This window comes from Takifugu rubripes, chromosome 20, assembly GCF_901000725.2.
Source record: "Takifugu rubripes chromosome 20, fTakRub1.2, whole genome shotgun sequence".
NCBI classification, from domain to species: domain Eukaryota; kingdom Metazoa; phylum Chordata; class Actinopteri; order Tetraodontiformes; family Tetraodontidae; genus Takifugu; species Takifugu rubripes.
In genome coordinates, this window is record NC_042304.1 from 11,926,639 (window position 1) to 11,945,064 (window position 18,426).

Below are 18,426 nucleotides of genomic sequence, written 5' to 3' on the forward strand. Positions count from 1 at the left end.
CCGCGTCCGCATGGCAACCGTGATCTGTGTACGCGAAAGAAAGCGCAAACGACCTTCGTGCTGGCCGGCAACTCCACGCAGAAACGAGCCCTCTGGCTACCCGTAGCGGACTCGGTTGACTCGCGGAGCGCAGGCGGTGAGAAGCGGCGCGGACAGACAGGTGAGCTGGCGCGGAATCCGGGCGGCGCGTCGGCGCGTCCTGCTCAGACCCCCTCGCTGATGTGGTGGCAGCTTGTGCTTGTTTTTGCACGTCTCCCCCCACAACAGACGCCCGTGTGTGCGTGCGTGTGAGCATGCAGACGGTCCTGCTCCCGCCGTGGATGTCAGGTGCGGGCCGCAGACCTGCTGTTGTCTCAGGCGGGGGAGCAGAGATGGATGACGGGTAGAACAGGGCGGTGCCACCGCCTGCTCAGACCTCAGTGGATGGTGCAAGAACGACATCTTACGTCTCATGAGGCCGCGATTAAATGAAATTCTGCTCTAAATATATTAAAATTGCTTTAATATGTATGTGCACCGGTGGCCCCTGATGCACATTGTAGTGTCATTGAATAATGTTAAATTGAGGTTCAGGTTGTGATATGAAATAACACTTGTTTAGCTGTCTCTCGTCTGTCTGCAAGCCAGCTGAGCATCTGTAGCCATGACGCCCGAGGAGACGATCAGCGTCAAGGAGGCCGAGGTGATCAAGGTGGTGCTGGACTTCCTGAACTCCAGGAAGCTGCACATCAGCATGCTGGCCCTGGAGAAGGAGAGCGGCATCATCAACGGACTCTACTCAGACGACATGCTCTTCCTCAGGTAAAGGACGGATCTGAGGGATCCGTTGCGGCCTTGTCTGGGCCGAGAGGGCATTTAAAGACTTCTTTTATCAGGCAACTCATCCTGGATGGCGAGTGGGAGGAAGTGATGCAGTTCATTCAGCCTTTGGAGGGAATGGAGAAGTTTGAGAAGAAAAGGTGAGACACCTGGATACAGTCTGACACCTGGTGCAAAATCAGCACAGGGCAAAAGTCTTATATCAATATACAAATGTCCGGTTCCAGGTTCCACTTCATTATAATGAAACAGAAGTTCCTGGAAGCTCTCTGTGTGAATAACGCCATGTCTGCAGCTGAAGACCCTCAGAATGTACGTAACTGCACCCTCACGGCTACTGAACGCTGAGCTCCGGCCTCCCTCTAACCTCTAACGTTCCATGGACCCCAGCTGGAGCTGTCGATGCAGGAGGCCGTCAAGTGTCTCCACAGCCTGGAGGAGTTCTGTCCGACCAAGGAGGACTACAGCAAGCTGTGCCTCCTCCTGACCCTGCCCCGTCTCACCCACCACGCTGAGTTCAAAGACTGGAATCCCAGTACCGCCCGGGTCCACTGCTTCGAGGAGGCCTGCTCCATGGTGGCCGAATTCATCCCCGCTGACAGGAAGCTGAGTGAGGCGGGCTTCAGGGCCAGCGGGAACCGCCTCTTCCAGCTGCTCATCAAAGGGATCCTCTACGAGTGCTGCGTGGAGTTCTGCCAGGTACAACACCAGCTGAAGCTCTGGGTGTTACCCTCCTGGTCCGTGCAGATCACCCTCTTCTTCTTCTCTAGAGCAAAGCGACCGGCGAGGAGATCACCGAGAGCGAGGTGCTGCTTGGCGTGGATTTGCTTTGCGGGAACGGCTGCGATGAACTGGACCTGTCGCTGCTCTCCTGGCTTCAGAACCTCTCTCCGAGCGCATTCACCTGCGCGTTCCAGCAGAAGACCCTCAGCATCCACGTGGACCGCCTGGTGAAGCCCGGCAAGGCCGGCCACGCCGACCTCCTCACCCCCTTGATCAACCGCCTGTCGCCCTGCCCCACCTCGCCTTACCGGCAGAGGCCCCATTCGGCCGACACCTACATGTCTCGCTCCCTCAACCCGGCTCTGGACGGGCTGTCTCACGGTCTGGCGGCTCAAGATAAGAGAGGGACGGAGGCCAGCGCAAAAGCCGCACTCAGTCGGAGTCTGGTGGAGAACAATGTGCACGAGCAGGAGGATTCACCTGAGAGGTGAGAGCAAAAGCTTGAGCACAGGTTTAAAGTTTATCATCACACAAAGTCCAAAAGTCTAATGTCACAATCATATAAATAAATCTGTGAGAACAGATTCTATATAACCTGGTCAACGACTCTCTGGCTCCACCTGCTGGTTGAAATCAGTGTGTGCAGGTGGCCTAAAATTGATGATCGCCATCTGCTGTGTGTTTTTATTGAATGCTTAGCCACATTAAATACAGTGTATCGACTTTGGCTTTCTTCATCTCAGTCTGCGTTGCAGTAATTATGTAGTGACAAAGTTTAATGTCTATAGGAAACACCCACAAGTGCTGGCGGGACCCAACACCACACGGACACCTTTGACCCCTGGAAAAGACGGAGGACCCCCCAGCAGCGCAGAAACAAATGAGGTGCACAAAAAGAAATGGATGAATAGAAAGAAAATAACAGTTTTTTTAATTGATTTTTTTTAAATAGGTAGGTGGTCACCTGCCTGCTCAGTCTGTCCTCTTTCCTCATTACTACAGATTTCAAAGATTAGACCACATTCCCCCTGAACTCCTGAACCATGTCCCCTTTCCATCATTGCTATATAAATCCTTCTCTGGCTCTCCACCACACCTGTCCGTGTCACCCTAGCACCGTTTCAACCCCCCCCTCCTGGCCAAAGAGGCTGTGGGTCACGGCCACAGGAGACAGATAATCTCTTTTGATGTGCGGTCACACCCAGGATGGCCCGCTGCTCCCATCATCACTCACTTTTATGCATCCCGAATTCCATCCAGCCTCTGTGTGTGTGTGTGTGTGTGTTTGAGAAAGAGAGAGAGAAGTGATAGAGAAAGAGAGAAGCAGGGGTCGGGAAGACGTTGGGGACTTGCTGATCTACTGTGGTCCTTGAAAACTTTTTATGGGTGGAATGATGGAGTTGCTGGCCTTGGAAGTTGAAGAGTTGTCAGTAGAGGACGAGTGTGCGAGTGTGTGTGTGTGTGTGTGTGTTTGGAGTCATGTTTAATCGGCTGCATGAATTAAATATTACCTGAAGCGGTTGCAGTAGTCCAAGCCAGGCCGGGCTAATTGATTCCGTTGGCCGTCCTCTTCGTGCACCCAGCGTCCCGACACCACGGAGCACATCCAGGAGTACCACAGGCAGCGCCTCCGCGTGCAGCAGCATCTGGAGCAGAAGCAGCAGCAGAAGCAGCTTTACCAGCAGATGCTCCTGGAGGGAGGGGTGAAGCCCCAGGATGGAACCCAGAACAACCTGACGGAGGCTTTCCTCAACAGGTGAGGAGACCCCAGCCGGGGGGGGAGGGGCTGCAGCCGCGTCCCTGTACGGACTAAAGGAGGTGTTCTGTTAGATCCATTCGGAAGCTGGAGGAGATGAACGTGGGCTTGGACCCCAGAGGAGACGAGGCCATGGTGCAGCTGGCTCGGGCCGGGAACGCCGCCGTCGTGACAGCTGACACCTGCCACACCCCGGACCCCGGACCGCCGAGAGACAAGCCGGGCAGGGTGGTCAGCAGCACCCCCTTCACGACCGGATGTCACGACTTACCCCCCCTCAGCGAGTCCCCAATTCCTGCCAGTCAGTGGTGAGAATCTGTAGGGAACAACTTTTAATAAATGGGAGGATTGTTATTAATGTGTGTGTGTGTGTGTGTGTGTGTGTGTGTGTGTGTGTGTGTGTGTGTGTGTGTGTGTGTGTGTGTGTGTTCATTAGTGCTGACCATATCAGGGGGTCTCGTTCACAAGCACAAGATGATTCTGGCTCCTCGGTCACGAGAAATTTCCAGCCGGTCTGTTGAACCGTCACCGCTATTGTGTCCATAAACGTCTTGTGACCCCTGTTTCATGTTCGCGTCTTCGGGTTTTTCCGGTCGTCTTCAGTCGGGAAAGCCCAGATCGCCGTTCGTGCGGGTGCACCAGCTGGAGGACACGCAGGCGGTGCGTGCCGTGGCCTTCCACCCCTCTGGAGCGCTTTACGCCGTGGGCTCCAACTCCAAAACCCTGAGAGTCTGCGCCTACCCGGAGACGCTGAGTCCTAGGTGGGGATCGCGCGTCGGTGCCTTCCCGTGCACACGTTAGCCTCGCTTATTCTGCCTGTTTTGGTTCCATCAGCGCTCCCGGGACCACCAAGCAGCCGGCGGTCCGCTTCAGGAGGAACAAACACCACAAGGGCTCCATCTACTGCGTGGCCTGGAGCCCCTGCGGGCAGCTGTTGGCCACCGGCTCCAATGACAAATTTGTCAAGGTCCTGCCCTTCAGCGCCGACACCTGCAACGCCACCGGTACGCTGGGCGCCTCTCCGCCTCGCTGCTCCAGCTCCAGAACTTCTCAGACACACTGGTTTGATTTGTGTTTTTTCACCGAAGGGCCTGACCTGGAGTTCAGCATGCATGACGGCACCATCAGGGACCTGGCCTTCATGGAGGGCCCCGAGAGCGGGGGGTCCATCTTGATCAGTGCGGGCGCCGGAGACTGCAACATCTACACCACAGACTGCCAGCGAGGGCAGGGGCTCCACGCGCTGAGCGGCCACACTGGTACGACCCGAGCCCCGGTGTTCCGAGCCGAGCCCCGGTGTTCCGAGCCGAGCCCCGGTGTTCAGAGCCGAGCCCCGGTGTTCAGAGCCGAGCCCCGGTGTTCCGAGCCGAGCCCCGGTGCTCAGAGCCGAGCGGCTGTTCTCCGTTAACCGACTGCGTTCCAACAGGCCACATCCTGACTGTGTTCACCTGGGGAGGGTGGATGATCGCGTCTGGCTCCCAGGACAAGACGGTCCGGTTCTGGGACCTGCGAGTGCCCAGCTGCGTCCGAGTCGTGGGCACGTCTCTGCACGGCTCAGGTGAGTGACGGACTGACCCCTGGATCCTCACGTGCGTTGAAAAATCCCCGTTTTGTGGCCCCTCTCACACAGGAAGCGCGGTGGCCTCGGTGGCGGTGGACCCCAGCGGCCGCTTGCTGGCCACGGGTCAGGAGGACAGCACCTGCATGCTGTACGACATTAAGGGGGGGCGTATTGTGCAGACGTACCGCCCCCACGGTAGCGACATCCGATCGGTGCGCTTCTCCCCCGGAGCCCATCATCTCCTCACTGGCTCGTACGACAACAAGATCGTCGTCAGCGACCTTCAAGGTAAAAAAAAAAAAAAAAAAAGCTGTAAATCCACGACAAAACACGTCGGTCATACACCTGTTCTTAACCGCAGGTGACCTCACGAAGCCCCTCCCACAGACAGTGGCAGGAGAGCACTGGGATAAGGTGATCCAGTGTCGATGGCACCCCCACGATCAGACCTTCCTCTCCTCCTCCGCCGATCGGACCGTCGTGCTCTGGGGCGCTAAAGGCTAAGAGACGCTGCTCGTTCCACTGCTGGGTACTCACAAACCACTGATCTGGGATTTTAGCTAGGCCAAAATAGCATCTGCATAACTGCCACTGGGACCATCCACGTAACCGAGGAAATAACTGAGGGGGTGGAGCTTATGCTCCTGCCGCACTCTGCCACCAGGGGGCAGCGAGCGAGGCCGCTGCCTCCTCTGTCATCAGATGATCTGTGTTTTTGTCTTCAACCGTTTGGAGCTGCAGCAAATCGGTGTTTTCACGTGTGCGGCGTCAGCGGAGACCAACGCGAACATTTTCAAACACATGAGAAGAAGCGTTGCATTTGAATATTTTTAATGTTTGTGCTTCTGTTTAGAACTGATGTGAGCTTCCGTGCCTGTTTCTTTGTTTAGGTCTTGTAAATAGAACATGAAGATTAGAGATCCACTGCGGTGGGAGTGTAAATATGACTGACAGGTGTGGAGAGCCATGACTGAGTTCACTGCAAGCACACCTCATGGTCTTTCTTTCCTTTTTCATGATAAATATCTATATTTTGGTCAGGGGGACGGTAACGCAAGACGGCAAAAACTTGTTGGTTCTAAAGGACGCGCTGCTCTAGAAAGCACCTGCGTTTGGAGTTTTCATGTCATAACGTGCCTTTTTGTAGTGTTTATAGAGAATTTCTGGATGCATTAACTGCCTGCACTTTATTTTTGGTATATTTTGTGGATATTGTCACTGTAAAACCGAGGCTAAATTCAGTGGTCACGTTGCACGAAGAAACACAAAGGTCGAGTCCCTGAACGCATCGTTTTAACACGCAGGTTTCCAGTGGCAACGCGGAGTTTAACCTCAGAATGATGTTACCCTGCACAAAAATGACCAAAATACAGAAGCCTGAAGAACAAAAGATCTGAAATCTATGCAGAAAGTGGAGGGAGACGTATCAGTGTTCCGTTTTACGCCGCAACCTGGCAAAATTCCCGTCGCCAGTTCAACCACCGCTGGTCACACTGGTGAAACGATGCGTTTAAGTTCCAATTGTAAGTTAAATAAAGCTACAACGTGCCATCGCATCTGTGTCCTTTCTTGACCGGTTTGAATTATATTTGACATCTTGGCTGAAACAAATGTCATATACAATGAGACAGTAAGAGATGGGTAATAGTGGGCTGGAGGCGGGGGGGTTTAGTAAAACTCACATGTTGCACTGGATCTTTCCCTCTTTTGTGATGTGGACAATGCGGGTCAGGGGTTGGGGGCTTAAAAGGACAGTAGAACTGTTAGAGGCAGCAGAGCCCCGCAGAGACACCAGCCGATCCACAGGTACCAGAAAACCCGCACGCGGGTGATGCAAAATGTGCTTTTAATTGTGTTAAACGACTAACAAGCCGCTTCGGAGAACAAGTGGACACGGAAAAGGGAGGTTTGGAGACATCTCTGCAGCCGCTCCTCCCCATTTGGGAGTTTGCTGGCTCGGATCGGATTCGATTCTGTTTTTTGGGGGTGTTTTTTCCTCCCTGAAAGTTAAAGGCAGAGAGTGACGGGCCGGCTGACTGGCTCCGTGACAGCAACACTGCTGACAGCTCAGTTGCTCGGTGTTGGGCAGCTTTGATTGTGGTGCACAGCGGGGAATTAGAGACCAACAAAGGCCCCCGAACTGCCTGATGGGCAAGCTCATTGTCCTCCAGAGGTTTGGCTCCGCTGCATGGCTGTCACCTAACAACATGGAGATTAAAGCACTTTCTTATGGACTTTCAGCGGCGACAAAGGGGACAGAAGAGAGCTGATTCCTGGCGTTTGGTCACTTTTAAACAGGAATTCTAAGAAAGAGTCGCTCACTGCGCTGTTACTTACAGCACTGAATAGTCTGACGCCGTTGGCTGATGCACCCTGATCACTTTATTTCTGATCATCCATGACGATCGATTGATCCACTCAGTGAAGGTTTGACCCGTTTTGTGTCCCGTCCAGTTGCTGAATGCTCAGGAGGTCCGAGCTCCCCACGGCTTCTCCGCGATGCTCTACACTTTGGCAGGAGGGGGCACCCTCTGCGGCGTGGCTGCCCTGGTGCTTCTCATCGTTTCCACGGCAACGGACTTCTGGATGCAGTACCGGTACTCGGGCAGCTCCGCCAACCAGGGGCTCTGGAGGTTCTGCATCAACCACAAGTGCCACGCTCACACCATAACTGTCGGTGAGTGGAGAAACGATCAACTGCAGCCGGAAATAAGGAATGATTCCAAAAATGTTTAAAAAAAAGAGGATATTTGAAAGCAGTTGCCGAGAACAGGCATCGAATCATCAAACGCAAAATTATTGACATAAACCGATGTGAGCGGGCACCTTTGCGCATGCGCAAGGAGCGGAGGCCCGTTTTGGTGAGCCCGTGTGTGCCCGTGTGTTTGGCGTTTGTGCTCCTCATCTCTGTCGTGTCCAGCCTTCTGGGACGCCACCCGGGCCTTCATGCTGCTGGCGGTGCTGAGCTGCTTCGCCGGCGTGGTGCTCGGCCTGAGCGCCTTCACCAACGGCACCAAGAACAGGAGGGTCCGCACAGGTGGCATCGCCCTGCTCCTGTCAGGTAACACACCTGGTGCACCGTCATCAGCAACCGAGACGGCTGCGTCATCAGTTTTAGGATCACTGATGACCCTTTCTCCCCCTTTCTAGGTTTTCTCGCCCTTCTGGCGCTGGCGATCTACACCGGGGTGACCGTCACTTTTTTTGGAAAACGCTTCTTGGACTGGCGCTTTTCTTGGTCTTACATTATTGGCTGGGTGGCCATCATATTGGCTTTCGCAGCAGGTATTTCTTTATTTATTTTATTTTTAAAAATGATCAATTTCCCGAAAAATGTTGCATTCAAGTGCTGGGTGTAATTGGGGCTTTTCAAAGGGGGGGGGGGGGGGGGGGGGGGGGACTCGGAATGAGTTTAACAACTGTCTTGCAGGTGTTTTCCAGCTGTGCGCGTACCAGCGGACGACTGCAGAACCCGCTCCTTCAAACAGCCCAGACAGCTGAACGAGGAGCGCAGGAACCAAGAGCTGCTACTGAATGCAGAATAAATCAATCAATAAATAGAATCACAGTTAATGGAGGTGTTTCTTTAAAAAAAGAAATTAACCACCATAACACGGAAGCGACAAACGCTTTCATTTACGAGATTCAAGCCAATGAATTAACAAAAATCTGAATATGTATGTTAAACAATGTCTTCCCGTTTGTAACCAAGAGTGGCCACTAGATGGAGCCAATGCGCCACAATTAAATTCGAGCACCTTTGAGCTAAATGTTTAAATCGTTACCAATAAAGTACGTATATGCAATTAATTTTATAACTAGCTTATAGCCTAAAATTAAGATGCAAATGAAGTAACACCCTGAAAATTTATTTGTGTTAATAATTGGGGGTATTTCTTAGGGTCTGAACTTGCGAAGGTTTTATTGAGAAAGTCCAAGTGGCCAAACTGTTACTTCAACATTGGATTTATTTTGAACAATAGCAAAGTCCTCTCACAGAGATGACTTTGTCACAGAATGCAAATAAATATAGGACAATAGCAGAATTAAGGACAATAACAATCGATACAAAATTATTTACAACACTTTGAATAGTGCAAACCCACACAAATACTGCCCTCGTCATTTAGATTCTGCTATGACAGTGGGTGTGTGCTGCCCCCTGCTGGGGCGCTATGAGAACTGACACTACAGCACGTCAACGAAAACTTTCAACGTCTTCTTGTGATTCTGGAAACTGGATGCAGCAAAATTAAACCCAACGGTCAGGTCTAGAGTGGAACCGTTGGATGTAGATATGCTTATCAGGTCAAAATTTTTTTTAAAAAGGATTCTGAAATGCAAATGAGTGAAGTCAGATGGACCATGACTGAAACAAAAGGGGCTTCTGGGAAACCAACTGGGCCCAAACGTACAACCTGCAATGCAGAACATTGGACTTTGAAATGACGACAACTTAATACCGCGTGGCGGGTCAGCACCCATCACCCCTGAGTGAAGACATTAAAAGAAATCTTTAGCACCACCGGAACCCAAACAACTCCAGCTTTGCCATTTAACCCGAAACGGGTTCTCGGACCGCGTCAGGCACCTCACATTCTCTTTTTAAAGTGCGCTCTTTCTCGAGTTTCATCCATCAAATATTTTAGCCCACACTTATTCTTTCCCACAAACATTAAGCTCCTATTAAAAAAAATCCCCCAAAAAAATCAGACACATAACTTTATATTTTCTTATAAATTCTTGCATACTGAAATTTCGGGACCGCTAGTTCAGAACCTGACTTGGACCTGATGTTCTCCTCCTTTGGCGAGAAGAACGAGCATCAGGCAAGTGTGGCACGTACATAAATATTAAACACACATTATTGGTGCTACAGTACTTGAACTGAAATTTCTGGAAGGGTCAGTTGGCCTGTCAGAGAGGAACATCGGCCGTTAGCAGGTGCGGCGCCGGATCGCACGTCACGCCTGCACCGAGTCTTAAATCTACCCTTTAAAAAAGCCATAAAAAATACACAACACGTCTCCGAGGCAACATGCTTCCGACCTAGTGTACTACGCTTTTGTGCATTGACGGCGCTGGGAAACGCCCCCCCCAAAAGCATGAAACTGGCATATTGTAAGCATTGAGAGAAAGAACAAGAAAATCGAGGCGGTCGGATCCGACACGTTTCAGCCGCCGTCGTCATTTCGACTCAAAGAGCCTCAGCGGTGAAAAGGACAGACGGGCCGGTACAGGCCCCAGAGATCAGAGCGGAAAGAGAGAATCTGTGCGCTCGTGCAAAAGACGTGCACCGTGTGCATCTTTGGCTGTGCGTCGCACTGCGTCTGGTGTTGAGGTATAATCAGAAGCGCTAAAGCAGGCTGATGCTGGTTGGTGGAGCCCTGTTCAGAGCGCATGCTCAGGGAGGAGAGTGTGTCCCAGGGACGGGGGACAGCGACACCAGCGCGGGTCACGTACATTAGAGCCAGGTGGCTTTGGTTTCAAAGAGACGAGACGCTGCAGCCAGGCAGCGTGTGTGTGTGTGTGTGTGTGCGCGCGCGTTTTTGGCGTCGCTCCGTGCGAAACCGCGTAGGAAGGAGAGCCCTTCGAGTTAACGTGTCGCCTCTGAAATTGCACAGGTTGGCTCTTTGTCCTCTGGCCAACAGAAGAGGCCGAGCCGGGTGCGCGGTATTCCGGGGACGGGACTGTTCTCCCGCTGTGTTCTGGCGGAAAAAGGCCCGATCCTTCCTCCGGGCAGGAGTCAGCCCATCTCTGCTTCCGTCCCCCCCCGCTGCTATGTGTCTTGGTGGCACCTGCGGGCAAAGAGCAGGAGAGACGCAGCTGAGCGGCGGCTAACAAAAACAAACCAAACCCTGTTTGGCAGCGATGATGCAATTAAACGACATTCGCATTCTCGCCACCGCCGTTGAGGGTGTGTCTGAAACACGGCAATATGGGAAAAGAGCTTTTACCCGCTCTGTAAGGTGAACTCGGGTAGAGCCCCCAGCAACGTCAACTGCTCCTCCAGGGCTACGATGCGTAACCCGATGTAGCCAGAAGACAAGAGCAGCAGCACAACCCTGAAACAGATCAGCAGATTAGCACGCGGGGAGATAACGTGATGGAATAAAGGGCAGGAAGGCGAGGACAGGACGCGGCTGCAACTCACAGAATCAAGTAAATGAAGAGTAAAGTGTTGAGGGTGCTGGCCTCTCTCTGAACCAGCAGGGATTTGGCCTTTTCCGTCACATTCCAAACCCACGATCCACTGGACCCTGGGGGAGCAAGCGGAGACGCTGTGAGGACGCGTCCACGGACCCTTCGACCGCCGCGTCTTTTTGGGCTCCTTACCTGATACCGACAGCTCCTCCGAGGACGAGGTGTCGCTCCGCTGCGCGGGGAAGCTCCTAAAAGCCGAGCCGTTGGCACTGGACACTGCAGGAGGGACGGGACGAGACGGGGACGGGGCGTTAGCGCGCTACTACTATGAATTAAGGAGGTGGGTTAGAAACAACCGGCGTGACCTCTGACCTCTGTGTGCTTTTTGCAGAGGCTGGTGCTGCGAAGACTGCGACTCGGAGCCGTCGAACTGGTCCACGCTGTCGTCCAGACTGGACAGGCTGGTGTTCTGTGGGGACACGGACAGAATGACGTCACCCCGTGCGAGCGGGTCGAACCCTCTGCTACATACTGTCGGGGGACTCGTACCACGAGTTTGCTCTTGTCGAAGCTGTTCTCAGGGGAGAAGACGGGGCTGCTGTTGGTGCTGCGGTCCTGCAGGGACAATTTCATGAATGAGCATGCTGCACGGGAGCGTCGGGGACATGTCGCCGCGGCGACGGGCGGGTAACTCACCTCTATCTGCGGACATAACGAGCGCAGCAGCTGGAAGCAGTTCTCTCTGTTCCGCAGCGACATAAACAGGAACTAAACGATCAAAAGGGAGTCAGAAGGAATTAGCCACGGCGACCAGAAGCAGCCTGCCGTTGCTCGGCAACGCCAAACTCACCTTGTCTCCGTTGGAGGTGCGGATGGACAAGGCGTTGGGGACCAGCAGCGCCGTGTTCTGCTTCTTCACGATGTGGATGGAACAAAGTGGAATAACGACCTGCAGGGGGCAACGGGAAGATGTAGGCCAGGTCAAAGGTCACCTGGGTCAAAGATGGAGGCGGCGCCTCAATCGCAGCACGCGAAACCTCAGTTTACCTTCGTGTCCTTGAGCAAAACGGAGGAGTAGAAGCAGGCGTGGGCCTCGGTGACGTAGAGCCGGCCGTGGTAGGGCACCTCCTTCTGCAGGGCGCACACGTACGCTGAGGGGAGAGAAGGACGCTTAGTGTCACGCCGCCCGCAGAAATCAGCCGCTCCGCCGCTCAACTTACAGTGTATCAACTCTTCTTCTTTGCCGATGTCGGGAAACAGCTGCTGGAACGTTTTCTGGTGCTTGATGAAACTCTAAAAAGAGACGACACAGCGGAAGAGTCAGACGTGGCGAGAAGCAGGAGCCCGGCGGGCGGCGAGGACGACTCACGCTATTGGTGCCGGTGCTCTCGCTCCTCTCCAAGCTTCTGCTGTCCACTTCGAACGTCTGAGACCTGCTGGAAGTAAACAAGAACAAACAGCCGTCACTTTAAAACCGTGTCTCCTAATGGAAGAGAGCGCTTCCATCTGAACACAGGAACCCCGACTCGGGCGTCCAGCTGCACGCTGGTGAACTCAGCACTAAATTTGGCTGCAGTCAGACTCATGGGAACGGAAAAAAAAAAAGAATGGGTGGTCACATGACTCTCATCTCATGCCACGGAGGTCACGCTGCGCAGCGATTCTTTTCGAGGGCCGCTGCAGACGCGCTCCTCCAGCATGTGGAAATGCGCCATCATGTGCGAGTCACAACACAGCAGCTGGGGCGCGCGTCGGGTCTTGTGACGTTGAAACAGCTTTGTTCTAGACGTCCTACCTGACGGCCACTTGTCTGCTGAGGGTTTTCTGCTGCTGCTGGAGCTCCAGCTGGGCCGCCTCCAGGCTCAGAGATTTCCTCGTCTCCACTGTCTTGACGCTGCCATTGCTGGTCCTGCTTTTCTTCACCTTGGCTGGCAGCCCGCCACCGCCGCTTTCCACAGGGTAGCTGCTGGAGAACCCAGAGAGGGAGGGGGGGACACGTTTAAAAAAAAAAAAAGAAAGACATAACGTTGTCCAGGGCTTGCTCTGATCCGACTGGTCCGGTCCGGTTTCGGCGGACTGATGGGAAACGGGAGCGTTTCCAGTAAGCCGACCTACATTCCTGCCCGTCAAACTGACAACGCCATTTGTCTACAGCCACATTTGTAAAACAAACTCTGCCCTCATTCAAAAACCGTTTAAAAGAAAACAAACCTGCCACTAAAGACAACAAACAACAACACAACCCACTAAAGAAGAAAGCCGACCATCTGAGCGAGGCAGAATCAAGCTCACCTGGTAACTTTAAACCGCTTCGATGAGCGCAGACTCATGTACCTACTGACGGTAGGCATTTCCCTCCGAGGTGGGGGGGCCCAAACCCAAACTCTGTTATCTGCAGTCTGAAATCCACCTGAGCAAAACGCGACGCAGGAAGCTGCCAGCCGGCCGGACCTCTAAAGAGACTTGGTCAAGTCCTCCCTCCCATCCTGTCAGAAGAAAACGCTTCCTGTTGCTGCTGCACGACTCTGCCAGGGAAAGAGGAAGCTGCTGCACGTTGAGAATGGTGTGACACTCCGTAGCGAGTGACGTCAAGCTCCAGACCACGCCCCCGGAGGCAAACAAGCGTGACACACACACACACACACACACAGGCAGAGACTTGTTAGAAAAAAGAAAAACAAAGCAGTGATGTGTGAAAATCTTCCACTCAGAGCTCGTCTCCGCGTCAGGACAGTGTCCTCAGGACCCGCTGAGACGTCTCTCAGGTGTCCAGTCAGGCTGACTTATGAGAAATTACACACACACACACACCCGCGTTATATGATCTGGTGCTCTTTGTTCACTCTCACTTTGTTCTATTAGCGTTGCGTTAGATTAACCTCATCTGGGAGATTTGACTTTTACAAACGCGCTGACGCAACGTCTTTCATAATCAATGACCTCTCGGCCTGCTGATAAAACTTTACGTATAGAGCAATATAGGCGCGACCCGTTTCCTGGTGACTTCCTGCACAGCAGGTTTCACCCTTCACAAGGTCGCGCCGAAGCCACTTCCTGTTCTTTACAGAGGAATAGCAAATGAAACGGTTGAGATTTTCCCACGCAGGCTGGAACTTTGATTAATTGGTACCTGAAAACGTCTGTGCTGCACCAGCGACCGACCCAGACACTAATTACACCGGAAAGTCCTCCGTCATTTATGGCCGGGGATGCGATATAACGATGCTGAAACACAGCTGAAAAAAGTGAGAGGGAGAAAAATGGCCGATGTTTAAGGACGGTTTAAAATAAAAAATCCTCATAAATGTTTACGGTGTGGAGAACAAAAGCGGGCCGCCTATGACGCTGCTGCGTTTACAGCGGGAGGAGGACTGCCGGGAACAGACGTTTATTGGCCTGCGGAGACCTTGACCTTTGACACGTTTCCACATTCAGCATCGTATCACAACATCTGACGGGAAGCCAGATGAGAAATGTCTGAAAAGGGGTCAAAAACAGGCCCCCCGAGGCCACGCTGGCATCACAATCCGCTCATTCTTGGCTAATACGGCCGCATACGATGTTTTCTCCTTTACTGATTAACGCGACGCGCGTCCTTATCTCCCCCAGATCTGGATATAACTGGATTACCTAAGCAGGGTCTGGTGATCGTGAGCTTTGATCCGTCACCACTCTGCAGCTTCATAATTTATAACTTTTATAAGAGGATCAGGTGACAATTGGAGAGAAAGTAGCTTTTAACAGACTGGCCCCTCCACAGGGTGGCGAGAAACTATTTAAGAGCGTTCTCCAAACACCGGGCGCTCTGTATGAAAAGCAGAAACGGGCTATTTCTCTTACCTCCCCTGATCCCGGGGCCGGTGGGCCTCGCTAGCCCCAGCGTTCTCCCTGTTTAACAACTCCTTCCCTTTCTCCATGATCAAAATTTCATCCTCCGCCGCCTGGATGATGCCTTTGCTGGCCGCTGCAGCCGCCAAGCTGAGCTTTTGTAGCCGCGTCTGACCGCCAGCCGTCTTGGACGGGGTGTAAAGGTCTGTTTTACTGCCAGGGTTCCACGTCCGGATGAGCTAAAGGTAAAGATAGTGCCTGAAGTGCAGCAGGAATGCGGGTGAGAACAAGGAGAGGAAATAATGGCTGGCTGGGGTTCGGAGGGGGGGGGGGGCTGTTGGAGCCTGGAAGGCCCTCCCAGGCTTTGTTCACCCTTTTTGCGTTTAAATGCTACAACAGCTGGGGGTAACCAGTGGAAACGCGGGGGGAAAGGGTTACACTGCCAGGTCACTCTGACTGGAGGAGAAGCAACAATGGCCTATTGTCATTAAAAACCAGGGGACGGCTTTTAAAGTTGACGGCACAATACCCATGACAACTGTTGTGTTCAGGGTCTTTGTGCTTGGTGTAAATGGGCCCATCGCAGCCGAATGTTTGCGTTAGACTGGGAGTAGGGGAAGCTGTGGATAAAAGCTTAAACAGTCGATACGTTGGCGCTGCGGGCGCTACGTGCAGCTTGTTTCATCAGCTGAGAGATCATCAACTCTTTCTGTGCGCGTGACGTCACCACACCAGCCGCTGTGCCAGATATAGACCTGCAGTCACAAGTCCTGCGTGGTTCTAACCCCCGTCACAGGAACCGGGTCACATGAACACACAACCATTGCTGAAGCTAGCCAAAATCATTCGTTTATGGGGGGGGGGGGGTTCCTCCCAATAGCTTAAATTTCCTGGAGTTATGATGGATTTATTTGGTGCCCTGAGGCGACGTCAGCAAGACTGAAGTCTTCCGAAGTCTTAAGGGCGTACGCCTGCTACAATCTCCATCCCATTACCTCGCAGGAGGGTCCCACCCTCTAGAGCGGAATATTTCTTTGTCAAGTTGACGTATTTTTGTGTAAATCAGACTGGGGGAGAAGTTAGAATCCTAAACGACCACAAACACAGACGAGGGAGGCTAACCCACATTTTAATGGCTAGACTGTGCAGGATTATGCCTTTATATGTGTGTCAGCATGAAGAGAGCGGTCCAAAAAGGAGGGCTCTGTGCCCCACTCACCGCCAGGACTCGATCGGCATGTGCATTCGCCAAGTGGAACAGTGTGTGTGTGTGTGTGTGTGTGTGTGTGTGTGTGTGTGTGTGTGTGTGTGTGTGTGTGTGTGTGTGTGCGTGTGTGTGCATGTGTGTGTTAGCAAATGAGACTGTGTGTGCCTGAGTGGTGGGTCATGTGGCCTGGTGTGCGCAGCAGCTCCCTCCACTTCCTCTGCGCCCGCTGAAAGAGGTTTTTCTTCGAAGCGACCAGGCAAAGTGAAGCCGAGAGAGGCCGATCCGGTCTGACAAAGACAGGAAAACTCTCGCCTGACTCAGACAGCGTTTGGTTCAGTCGAAAGTAGGCCAAGCCAAAAGACAGGATAACCGCAACTGAGGTTATAGTCGGAGTGTTTAACTCTGGGTTCCACGCGCGGCTTCCTGTCCAGAGAGCTCCCACTCACCAGGATATCAAGCGTTAGCATGCTATTCAACCAGAACACCGACATGCTTCACGTCACACGTTAAGATAAGATTGCAAACAACCGCTCGGGGCAAATGAAACCGAAATATTTCCTGGCATTTGTCCCGGTGAAAGCGCCGTGCAGCCGTGCAACCTTTGACCGGGCTGCGTGACAAGGCCAGAGGTGCGGTCGATAACGCCGACCTGCGATAGCCACCGCGGGCAGCGGTTCAGCAGGGGACGCTTCGTTTAGTGGCGCTGCACACGTGCTTCTCTAAATCTCATATTTTAAACATGACATTCCGGGCCCACAGCAGCAAATTTCCCCCGTCCGGGAACCTCATCCTGGATCCAACAGAACGCCTGCGGAGCTGCCCCGCCCAGACTATTCCAGGAAGCTCTATCTCAACAAACCGTCCAGCAATACCAGGTTCTTCTCTACTTAAATACACACGCCGCGTGAAACGGTGAATTAGCTTCTCCATGAAGCAATGTCCATATGCAACATGCACCCCCTTGGACGACAGCTGTATTTATAGACTCAGCACTCACCAAGGACCTCCTATCTCATGTGTCTGTTGGAGAAAGAGCTAATCTCCTCACATACCATAATACAGCTATACTGATAACAACAAGGCCGCGGCCAATTAGCGGGGGCTCTCAAAGTCCTTCAGCTGCTGTCTAAGGGGAGGAAAATGAAACAAAAAGCTCAAAGGATGAAGAGCACCCACTGTGAACATCTCTATAACACTGTATCACCTGTGGTCAAATGGTGGTGGCTAAAAATAGAGTTTTCTGAGAAAACTGATGCTGTGCCAAAGGGTTTCACTGAGGCCAGAGAGAGGACCTGCAGACTGACTTAATGTGGTGCTTCAGGCCCTGGATTCCCAAAGCCAAGATCATCCATGATAATGAGAGGAATTGTGCACAGGCCGGATCAGAAGTGGCCCTTAGCATTCTAAAACAGGTAAAAGCCAAAGAATCGAGACGTATGTAGCAAGCACTACATTTAAATAGACAACCCGTGAAAAGAATCCCCTGATATGTGGCCCACTCTGGGGTTAATTCCAATTTTGGCAAGATGTGCGATGAAGGCAGCTCATGTGTCATCGTGTTAAATCGATTATATCAAACGCGGACGTCATCAGCAGCCTGATCAATGACTACATCCGCCAACGACGTAACAAGTTTAATGAAACAAAAAGAGCCTTAAAATGGCAGTGACACCCACAGCAAACGTCATCTGAAGATGCCGTGGCTTTATTCTGAGACCTTCGCCGTTTGGATCTCCATTATAAATGCTTCTAGAGTTAAATATTGCTCAGCGTTAGCTAAAGTGCCTTTCAATGGCATCATCACATGACGTACGGACGGGTAGCATGCTAACACTAGCTTTCAATTGAAAGACGCTTTCTACCATTGCACACATTTTAAAAATGAAAGCGCAATATACACCCCCACGTATATATATATGTCAGTCATTGGGTTCACAAATTGCATTAATGTAAATGCAACCCAGTTACCGGAAAGAGGGTGAAAAGATCGCAGTGCTAACCATTAGCATCCACCCTGTTGATGATGCTCGCCGGCAGATAGCGGCTGTGCTAGGCACACTCATTCCCTCACCTCTCCTTCATGAAGTGCTTGATCCTGATAACGGCCTTCTCGTCGATCTTCCTGAGGAAGGTTTTCAACCTCTCCCTCTTGTTTTCAAGCATCCTTCCCTCAGCCAGAGTCGTCGGCTCCTGAAGAAACGACGCTCCACGCCAAACTCCGCCGCTCTTGCGTAGCCTCGGCTTTGGACCCCTTCTCCCCTCCTTACCACATCCCGCCTGATTACCATAATGAGCCCAAATCGGACCAAGTCTCTCAGCCAATCAGCGCTGAGAACAACGCGACGAAAAACCGTCATGTCAGACAAGCTGGCCAATAGGAAGGAAGCA

At 52.5% G+C, this 18,426-nt stretch overlaps 3 protein-coding genes across 5 annotated transcripts; 2 read left to right on the forward strand and 1 right to left on the reverse strand.

Annotated features, from left to right (window-relative positions):
• The first annotated feature begins 21 nt into the window (after positions 1-21).
• LOC101066289 (WD repeat-containing protein 47-like) lies at positions 22-6,414 on the forward strand. Of its 3 annotated transcripts, none has more exons than XM_029827823.1 (16): positions 22-160; positions 602-801; positions 876-959; positions 1,047-1,131; positions 1,210-1,518; positions 1,590-2,029; positions 2,331-2,427; positions 3,126-3,298; positions 3,373-3,606; positions 3,735-3,810; positions 3,902-4,059; positions 4,133-4,302; positions 4,387-4,557; positions 4,725-4,856; positions 4,929-5,147; positions 5,221-6,414. In XM_029827823.1, exons 2-16 carry the CDS (start codon positions 644-646, stop codon positions 5,361-5,363), a joined length of 2,649 nt encoding a protein of 882 aa, XP_029683683.1. In that variant the 5' UTR covers positions 22-160; positions 602-643; the 3' UTR covers positions 5,364-6,414. The 3 variants fall into 3 exon arrangements, with proteins under 3 accessions (XP_029683683.1, XP_029683684.1, XP_029683685.1); XM_029827824.1 differs by having other exon boundaries at positions 26-160; positions 628-801; XM_029827825.1 differs by having other exon boundaries at positions 30-160; positions 624-801.
• A 212-nt stretch (positions 6,415-6,626) lies between these two features.
• On the forward strand, positions 6,627-8,433 carry lim2.2 (lens intrinsic membrane protein 2.2). The gene is made up of 5 exons (XM_011614987.2): positions 6,627-6,665; positions 7,314-7,536; positions 7,780-7,920; positions 8,010-8,144; positions 8,290-8,433. The coding sequence occupies exons 2-5, from the start codon at positions 7,359-7,361 to the stop codon at positions 8,358-8,360; spliced, it is 525 nt and encodes a 174-aa protein (XP_011613289.1). The 5' UTR covers positions 6,627-6,665; positions 7,314-7,358; the 3' UTR covers positions 8,361-8,433.
• A 374-nt stretch (positions 8,434-8,807) lies between these two features.
• On the reverse strand, positions 8,808-18,302 carry LOC101066519 (GRAM domain-containing protein 2B). The gene is made up of 13 exons (XM_029827826.1): positions 18,110-18,302; positions 12,799-12,966; positions 12,373-12,439; positions 12,224-12,296; positions 12,051-12,154; positions 11,854-11,952; positions 11,700-11,771; positions 11,553-11,618; positions 11,376-11,472; positions 11,196-11,279; positions 11,014-11,119; positions 10,817-10,924; positions 8,808-10,657 (listed from the first exon to the last, which is right to left on the reverse strand). The coding sequence occupies exons 1-13, from the start codon at positions 18,199-18,201 to the stop codon at positions 10,639-10,641; spliced, it is 1,155 nt and encodes a 384-aa protein (XP_029683686.1). The 5' UTR covers positions 18,202-18,302; the 3' UTR covers positions 8,808-10,638.
• Between the last annotated feature and the right edge of the window lie 124 nt (positions 18,303-18,426).